Raw genomic sequence first — 9,885 nt, forward strand, 5'->3', positions numbered from 1 at the left:
AGAGTTGATCTGTGGGGACATGATATGGAACTAAAGGCTTTGAGTTCAGCATTGACCGTTGATGACATTATTCTTGTTTGTTTAACTTGACAGGAAAAGGAACTAATTAAGTATGCAAAAGTGTTTCCTACTAATCACAGGCTAGACATCGGAATCAGGTTTTTGTTGTTTCTCTTTGGCATGCTTTCACATAATCTTATTCATATTTTTATAAGAAGTATCCACCTTTGAGAGTTTATGCCTATCATGTGTCCATCGTTTACCAGTGTGTTAGCAGTTTAACTGCAGGCTTAGAGGAGGCTCACTTGTATGAGATAAAAAGGTAAAAGCACACGTTTCATTAGCCATGCTGTATCTTAAATGAAGGTAGGACAAGTTTGTCACCCTCAGTACCATAAAGACAGTAACAATGTTTATTTTTATTTTTGTGATAAACATTGATACTTATTTTTATATTTGGCCTGTCCTCTACTACAGAGTTACTCCTAGCAGCACAGACACAGTTAGCATGGATGTCATCAAGTGAACAGGAGGTGCTAGCAAGAAATACTTTAACGAGGGTTTGGATAGAGAGGGGAAAAGACTCTTTCTGCAGACTTGAGTTGCAGACATTTTTAGTTGAAGAATCAGGGTCAAGAGGGACATTCTTACTCATCACAGGAACGCAGTTCTTTCTATTTTCCCCCAAAGAAATGAAACCATTTCTCAGTGTTGTGTGACAGGTGGCAGCTGCTGTGAGTGGGACTCCAGGATGGGTGAACTGACAAGATCCACGGTGCAGAAGGAGGCCGAGGAGGACCCAGGGCTCAGTGTTGTGATTGCCATCTGCCTGAGCCTGGATTCAGATCTGTAACAAGCTAACAAATAGATCAAACGAAGGAACAAAGGTAACAGCAGAGAATGGTATGCTATGTATGTAGACCTTGGATTTCAAAGCTCTTCTTTGCTTTTGAACAAGAAAGTTTAGATCAGCAAGACTGAAGAGGAGCCAGGCTAAAGTCTTGGGACAAATAGCTGAGTTATAGTCCAAAGAAAAGTGACATTATTCCTAATCCAGAGACGTTCAGTCTACAGAAGAGAAAACTAGGAATGGAATATTAGATGAAATAGAATTGAATAATGAAGAAGGCTGTGAACAATGTCTTAATCCATTTTCTTCATCAGATCCATTGAATTGTCTTCTGCTACTGTGCAGGTCAAAGGCTATGGGAAGCCTTAACGCCAGTTTGGGTAAAGGCTTCATTTTGGTGGGCTTCTCAGACTGGCCAGAACTAGAACTCATCTTCTTTGTTTATATTTCGATTTTTTATTCCCTAACTCTCTTTGGCAACACTGTCATCATAGCTCTTTCCCAAATGGACCTTCGATTGCACACCCCCATGTACTTCTTCCTCTCCCACCTCTCCTTCCTGGACCTCTGCTTCACAACCAGCACTGTGCCCCAGCTCCTCATCAACCTCCATGGACTTGACAGGACCATCAGTTATGGAGGATGTGTGGCCCAGCTGTTCATATCTCTTGCTCTGGGATCTACTGAAAGTGTGCTCCTGGTGGTGATGGCTTTTGACCGCTATGCTGCTGTGTGTCGTCCACTGCACTACACGACCATCATGCACCCTGTTCTCTGCCAGGCATTGGCTATTGCTTCCTGGGTAGCAGGTTTCTTGAACTCTCTGATTCAAACAGGCCTTATGATGACCATCCCACTCTGCAGCCACCGACTGAATCACTTCTTCTGTGAGATGCCTGTGTTCCTCAAGTTGGCCTGTGAAGACACAGAAGGAACAGAGACCAAGATGTTTGTGGCCAGAGTAGTGATTGTGGCAGTGCCTGCCATGCTCATTCTAGGCTCCTATGCACAGATTGCTAGGGCAGTGTTGAAGGTCAAGTCAGTGGCTGCACGCAGAAAGGCTGCTGGGACCTGTGGCTCCCACCTCCTGGTGGTGTCTCTGTTCTATGGCTCAGCCACCTACACATACTTACAACCCAAGAACAGCTATTCTGAGAGCAAGGGGAAGTTTGTGGCCCTGTTTTATACTATCATCACCCCCATGCTCAACCCTCTGATCTATACCCTGAGGAACAAGGATGTGAAGGGGGCTCTGTGGAAGGTACTAGGGAGACCTGCCACAGGGTAGGAAGGAAAAGCTGATCAGTAAAACATTTCATATTCTGAAGTCCAGAAGGTTTCAGTGGAGAGGAGAGTTGGGTGTCAAAACAATTACGATAAGTTATGTATATGCATGAAACTGTTAAAGCATACAAAAATAGAAAACAAAACAAACAAACCAAATCCAGTCCTGGCATGGCAAGATGGCTCAGCGGACAAAGGCAGTTGCTTTCAAGCCTGAGGATCTGAGTTTGATGCCTTGATTCCAAATGGTGGAAGGAGATAGTCAAGTCTTCCTTCCTCCATGCGTGTGTGTGTGTGTGTGTGTGTGTGTGTGTGCATGTATGTAAGAAATAAATAAAAAAACTTAAAACATTCTCCAGCATACATAGGGCTTTAGTGCTTTCCTTGTTTGGGTTTTGGAGTGGGGAATCTTCTCTCTGGGTCACTGTCTGTCATCGCTGCTCAGCAAGAATAATGCAGACACAGATACAACTTTGCACAGGAGGAGACTGGGAGCGTTTTTTTGTTAGCACCTGTGGGAATGGGTTGGGCTCATGGAAGGTCTGAGTGTCAGAGGATTTTTAGTTTTGAATGGCAACACTCAAAGTCAGATGCCCATGTTGTGTCATTGAGTGGACACTGTGACGCAAGGCAGAGGGCTTGAGTTCACTCTGATTATCTCTCCTTTTTGTGTTTTTAGTTTTAATTCTATATCCATACATTCAGATACTATACTTTGATCAAATCCAACCCAGTTCCTTCTTTCAATTTCTTCCCTGTCCCTCAATACCACTTTGCTCTCACACCCTTTATGCCCTTTAATAGACTTTTTACCCCACTGAGTCTGTGTAGGGCTACCTGAGTGTGTGTAGGGTTGTACAGCCTCAGCTCCAAGTGGGATCTTGATATCACCCCATTCTCCTAATGTATCCTGACCTTTTCTAATGTCAGTCATAACTTAGGCCCTGTTTTTAAGGACTCTTACTTTGATGCTTTCCATTCTTTGTGGAAGAGACAAGCTGATCATGAGCAGCGCTGCTTCATGGGGCATGTGGACATGAGACATGTTGGTTTTCCCTCTTGGAGAAGAAGGCAGAATCATTTCTGCTGCAGTAAAGCAAGGTAGCAAAGCTCTCCCAGCAGAACTGTATCTGTTTTGCCAACTGGTGACATTCCTTCCCTGTCAGCTATGTGAACAGGTAAAAACAAGAATACAAAATTTTGGAAACTCAATAATTAATATACATCTAGATACAAAATTAGTAAATTAAAGAAAAATAAAAAATAGATATTTTATATATTCCTAGATTCAAAAATTAATATAGAAAAACTATATTTGTAAGAAAATAAGCAATGAAAATTTAAAAGAATCAATATAAAATGCTACTATTTATCATTTGTCCAGGTATAATCAAAAGGTTGATTTGGGGTTCCATTTCACCCCTCTTCATCTGTTTTATTTAACTACCAGAATTCCATCAAATTACTTACTTCAATGCGTTTAAATGGTGGTTCTATGTGTAAAAGTGCAGGCATCTTTGTTAATAAACTTTTATAAATGTAATGAGTTTTGTGTTAACTGAATCCTGTTTTATCATGTGTTTGCACTAATTTTGCAACTTATTTGGAACTTATTTTGCATACTTATCATTAATCTTTTCTGAGCATCATGGGTTTCATTACATTTATATTTTGTGTCATTTTTTCATTAATGAGAAAAATACAGTCTTCCCTTCAAAAAGTGTTTTGTGACTTTTTCTGGGCAGATGTCAGAAAATATCTATTAACCTAAGATAGAGCAACAAATCAAAGAAGTTATTTTTCCCAACTCTACCTTAGCAAACCAGGGAGTTGATTTAATGTTACTTATAGGAGGGGGGATGACTGAAAGGCAGCTGCAGAACAAAGAAGCCCACCATAGTAAAGGTGGTGACTCAGGAAAGCCACAATCCTGGGCCACTCTGTATTACTTGCAGGTATCTAAACAAATCAGACAGAGTCTCTTCTCTGAAGTAGTTGTTTCTGCTTGTGTAAACTTGGGGAAGGCCTTTGTGATTCTTTTAAGTTTCAGGAACGTTTTGAGACTTGTGAGTTTTGTTTACTTTCTGAGCCTTAAGGAACTTCCCTCTACCTTCCAAGAGGGAACTGTTCAATACAGAGGAAATAACTACAGAAAGACGCTGCCTCTTCTTTTAGTATTATATTACTACTGTACCCTCGTCTCCAAGAGGACTGTGAACCTTGAAGGGGGCGATATGGCTGTTTGATGGTTTTCTCCATCTATGACTTAGTATTGATCCACTATGTCACAGTCATAGTCACATCATTTCAGAAACTTGGGCATTTATGAATCTGCTTCATACTCCTTACTGCAAAAGAGAGGTCTCCCTTCATGAACAATTGAAGTAAATAGTAGCAGTGGTCTATAAGTACACACACACACACACACACACACACATTATTAAATTGTAATTTGATACTCACATCTTATTACTTAAGAAAATAATAGCAGTAGCTTCTCCACTGAAACCTCTGACCTCCTTTGTCTGGATTATAGTACATTTGAGGCTCCTGCTGTGAAGTGACCTCCAATTCAACTGAAAAGCAGCTCACCTATAACAATTGTGCCACTGTTGCACCCATGAGCACAGCTTGCTTGGCATTTTTGTAATATGCACATGGGGTCCATAGCTGCATGCAACTACTGGTGACAGTTCTCCTCCAGAAGCCAATGTGGTGTCTTCTATCATTAAAAAGGCAACTAACAGGGAGGGAACTACCAGTTTTGTTCTAGCTTTACTTTTCAATGTCTGACAGCCAAAGGCATTGATATTTTCAGCAATGAAGACTCACTGTTTATTTCTAGCATCCACGAAAACCATTAGCAGTAGTATCATAATCTATGAGGTACCAAGGACCTTCCCTGCAAAAGTCATAGAGAAGTAGCTCACTTTTCCTTTTGGAATTTTTACTCCCAAACCTTAAAAATCTTCTGTGAGTTTCTTCTTTCAGTCCTCTGTGGTGTTTTTGTTTGGGTCTTTAAGTGCTATCAGTAGAGTTCTTACAGATACTTTTACGAATCAGTGAGATGCTCAAGAGTTTTTAGCAAGATGTAATGAAACCATTTTATAGAGAGTGGACAGGATCTCTGACACCCCACCATTGTCCATTTTAAATAAGTGCCAGTTGGTGTTGAGCATCCAATGGGATATTAAAAAGGAAATGATAGCAAAGTGCATTACAGTACAAACAGATTTCATGACTTCTGCAAATCACTTAATTATTGGGGACAAGCAGCATGGATCAAAGACACCACTCATCAACTGTCTCTTCCTGGGGTACCTGCCTGATACAAGGCTATTGTGCATTGCAATTCCCATGATCCCCTTGGCAGGTCTAGCTTGTGGTATCAGGCGGACTCAGGCCCAAGGGCAGCATTCTGACCTGGTATGCCTGCTCCTAGAGGTAGACTCTCAGACCTGACAGGCTACAGGCTAATCCTTAAATTCCATTGGCTGCTGAAAGGGCCCTAGACTGGGCAAACAATCTGTGAGTGTTGTTTCCTTTATTCTATATGCTCTAAGGATATCTGTGCATATTAGGACAGGCTTAGTATTTCTCCTGTGGTCTGTTGTCAGGATTTAAATTCTCCCAGAAACTCACAACACAGCACAAGACTAGGCAGTCCATTTGACGTACAATAATTTTTTTAAAAATAACAACGCTTTTAATTTTTTAAATTTGTTGTGGACAAAACCAGGGTATAAAATAAGAATTACTAATGTATGAAGTAGAATTTGTGTATGAGCAATACAAACCATCAGATTTTTAACTAAGAAAATGTTTATTTGAAAAGATAATCCCCATGCACAGGAACAAACTTAGATGAAAATTCCATGGCAAGAAGATATTCAGATTATGATGAACATGGTTGGCTTAAGTGAGACCTGGTATATGGTCTGATGGAAAGGCTGATTAGACTTGGGTCAACATTGGGAAAGTAGTATGCAGAGTATGGTAATGTAGATTTTCACAAGCCATATAACAAGGTGCGATTTGAGGACCTGGATGGTCACCTTGGATTGGGCAGTGTATGGGAGCTAGAAAGAGCTGAGTAGAGCAGATATGGAAGCAGTCACTTAATTATAATATGCTCAGGGGCCCCAGAGATCTCCAAGGCCACACTTGAGTAAACAATCATGTTTCCACTTCGATTAAAGAGGCCAGGCAATGTCCCAGGGGCAAGCATAGTACAGTCTGCCTTAAGGTCAGATTGGATGATATACTGGCTCCTGTCTAGGGTGAGTTGATTATGGTGATGAGCCAGAGAACAGTACAGGCTCTCCTCTGCCTCATAGTTATGGGCCTCAGCAGGTGAGCCTGGGGGTGGTGATGCCCTCAAATATGTATGATTTCTTCAGGAACTTAGCTGAGATTCAGCCTTCAGTACCACAGATGCAGTTGGGACCAAAGAGAAACAATGTCTTTCTCACACACTTCTAACTGACAGCAGTGTGGCCTGAGTTTCATGTTATCTAGAAGCCAGAAGGATTGAAGGAAGTCAACACAATTGTTTTCTTCCCAGAACTGTGGTGAGTACTGACTGAGTGGAGTACTCTGGATTCATGGTCCCTTCTGAAAGTCAATTTATTTGAGGAATTTCTACAGTCTAAGATGCAGAGCGAATTGTAGACACCAGGACCAGGCAACAGAGACTGAACCATGGCCAGAGCTGATGAAAGAAAATGAAGAACTGTTTATTAGAGAGGCAGACGATGGAGAGGATTCTTACTTAACACATACAGTGTCCTGCATGGATTTCCCCTCCCCCTTTCTCTACTCCTCTTTCTTTACCTCCCCTCTCTCAATTTTGTGGAAGGGATAGTCTATTCTGTGAGGCCTCTAGACATTTTTTTAAAAAAACCTACATATCTTTCACTTTGTATCCTGTGACTTGTAGCCTCTTATTGTCAACTAAGCTGCATTTTCAGTAGCCATATTTTATTGTCTTATTTTATTATATTATTCTTTCATTTTGTGTGCACCATTGAGGTTATACAAGTTTTTTTTTCCAATTCTGGCTGCTTACTTCTCTTTCAAAGTGTCCCTCAGTTGGCTCCATGATGTTTCAGGGGCTGCTGCCTGCTTTATTGTTGTTGAGCTAAACTGTGTGTAGGGTGTTTGACAGTGGTAGTCTTTTTTGCTATGTGAATACATCTCTCCCAGTACTTCTTATGTGAGAGACTCTCCTACATCCTTTGTGTTCTCCTGTCGCCCTTAGGAACAGCAGTTGACTGTGTGCATTAAGATTTGTTTCTGGATCTCCCTTCCATCCCAGTGGTCTATGTGTTCTTTACTGTTTTTAAAATTACTGCTTCTCTGTAATGTACTTGGAAGTGTGACATATCTGACTTTGTTTTTCTTTCCTAGAGATTATTTGGCTATTTAGGTTTGTCTTCTACTTTCTTGTGAACTAGTTAAAAGTTTTCAATCTTGGCATCTTCGATTATTACAATTATCCAACTGTGATTAAGACAGGTAAGATGATCCAAGAGTAGACTGCTGTTAATGTTAACAATAAGCCTCAATTGTAAACATACACACACTTTTAAGAAGTAATTTCTTACTGTAAATTTGTATTTTTTGAGATTTTTCATAAATGAGTAATGGACCTGTATCATTTCCATCTCTTTTTTTACTCTGACTTTTTCCATGCCCACAATCCTTCTCAAACTCATGACCTCTCATCTTTAGTGACTGTTTTACACACAGGCATACACTCTACTGGGTTTATTTAGTGTTCTTTGTAAATTTATGATAAAGAGACTTTTTCATGTTTGTTTTTATTTTAAATAGAAATGATGCTAGATGTTGGGGAAATTAAAATACCCAGTAGAGAGCTGTTAGACCCTTTCCTGGTCCCTAGCTTCCTTGAGAAGAGGACACCCTCTTGGTGGCTGCTGTCAGAATTCCCTCATGGTCACTGGTGGTGAAAGCCCAGAGCACTTAGCTTCCTGTCACAGGATCTATAATCATAGGTGGGATTCTTTCCTCCTTTTAGTTTTTTTCCTCACATAACATATCCTGATTATGATTTTCTCTCCTGCTACTCCTCTGAGCTCTTCCCCAACCCCCTCCCATCCACCCTCATTCTGTCTCTCATTAGAAAATAAACAGGCTTCTCAAGGATAAGGATAGGACAGGACAGGACAGGACAGGACAGGACAGGACAGGACAGGACTGGATAAAGCAAAAACAAACACATCAAAATGGATAGAAAAAAAAAACAAGCAGAAAGAAAAGAGCCCAAGACAAGCAGAAGAAATGGACACAGACAGAGACCTGCTTGTTTACACACTCAGTCCCTTAAAAATACTAACCTGGAAGCCATAATATATATGCGAAGGACCTGTCTGAAAAAACCTAGAAAAAAATGTATTCCTCAAATAGAATAAAAATAAAAAATAAGATTTAAAAATGCCCTGACAAGACGTTGTGAGACAAGGAGCCTCCTAATACACTGTTGAATTCATTTCCTGTCAGCCATCTACTGCTGGGCATGCAGCCTACATTTAATAGTTTGTTTCCCCAGTGAGACTCTCTTGGAGACAACGAAATTTTCATTTGCAGGTGGCTATCAGTTGAGGATGGCTTTGGGGGTGGGGAATTCCTACCCTAGAAGCTATAAGGCTAGCTTCTAAAGCCTAAAGTCCCTAGTTTTTCAGGGTTTTTGGGTGATAAGCTTCTGGGTCTGCCAGTTTAGGCCCTGGCTCCTTGTGAGTATTACCAGTCCTAGGTAGAGCATCTAGCTAGCTAGCACCAAGTACTGAAAATTAAGCTTCATGCGCCTGCTTCAAAATTACCCCAACCTGTCAATCATTAGAATGATCGTCACTGATCGAAAGCTCTGGGTTTTCCCGTATTGGATCATTGTTCATTTGTTTATCATATTAAAATTATAGCACTAAGCTTTGCTGGTTGAAAATGTGTTAGATGAGGCCTGAAGACGTGGCTCAGTGGTTAGGAGCATTTGTTGCTTTACCAGAGGACCGGGATTCCAATTTTCACCTACTGAGTCACAGTCACCTGTAATATTGTTCCTAGGGGATCCAGTGTCCTCTTCTGGACTCTGTGGGCACCAGGCACACACAGGGTGCACAAACATAGATGCAGACAAAGCATTCATTCACACGAAATTAAAAAATGAAAAAAAAGAAAGGAAAATATGTTATTCAATTCTACATACCATAATATAAAATCATTGTTTAGAAGGATACAGTGGGAGTGAATAAAAACCCTTCACTAATAAGTGAGCAACAGTGCAGATATGCAGAGACATCCATGTACATCAGACACAGCGTCAGGGTTACAAATGCACACATTCATTCATTTATACAGTCATGCATGCATGCATTCACTCACTCACTCACTCACTCACTCACTCACTCAGGCAGGCAGTAATTTTCTTTGATAGCTATTTTCCAGCTACTGCAGTGAGTGACGGACATACAATCCTGACTGAGTTATGCAGCCTCATTTGTGAGTTAACTGTTACTGTTGAAGGCAGAACAGCATTAACAGTGAGAACAAATTTTTGTAATATACGTGATACATTATTTCATGTAACCATAACCAAAATTGCTTGGAAAAAAGTATTATTACTATTTTTTTTACAGGTGACTAAGCTGAGACTCACAGACGTGTATATTTCAGAGCAGGAGACAGAGCTGGCTCATGATAGAGTTGATCTGTGGGGACATGATATGGAACTA

The 9,885-nt window shown here is 40.6% G+C and overlaps 1 protein-coding gene across 1 annotated transcript; it reads left to right on the forward strand.

Annotated features, from left to right (window-relative positions):
- Positions 1 to 1,201: 1,201 nt before the first annotated feature.
- On the forward strand, positions 1,202 to 2,173 carry LOC114616099 (olfactory receptor 10-like). The gene has a single exon (XM_028761627.1). The coding sequence runs from the start codon at positions 1,206 to 1,208 to the stop codon at positions 2,136 to 2,138; it is 933 nt and encodes a 310-aa protein (XP_028617460.1). The 5' UTR covers positions 1,202 to 1,205; the 3' UTR covers positions 2,139 to 2,173.
- Positions 2,174 to 9,885: the final 7,712 nt, after the last annotated feature.

The sequence above is a fragment of the Grammomys surdaster genome, unplaced genomic scaffold (assembly GCF_004785775.1).
Source record: "Grammomys surdaster isolate TR1022 unplaced genomic scaffold, NIH_TR_1.0 278496, whole genome shotgun sequence".
Classification (NCBI taxonomy): domain Eukaryota; kingdom Metazoa; phylum Chordata; class Mammalia; order Rodentia; family Muridae; genus Grammomys; species Grammomys surdaster.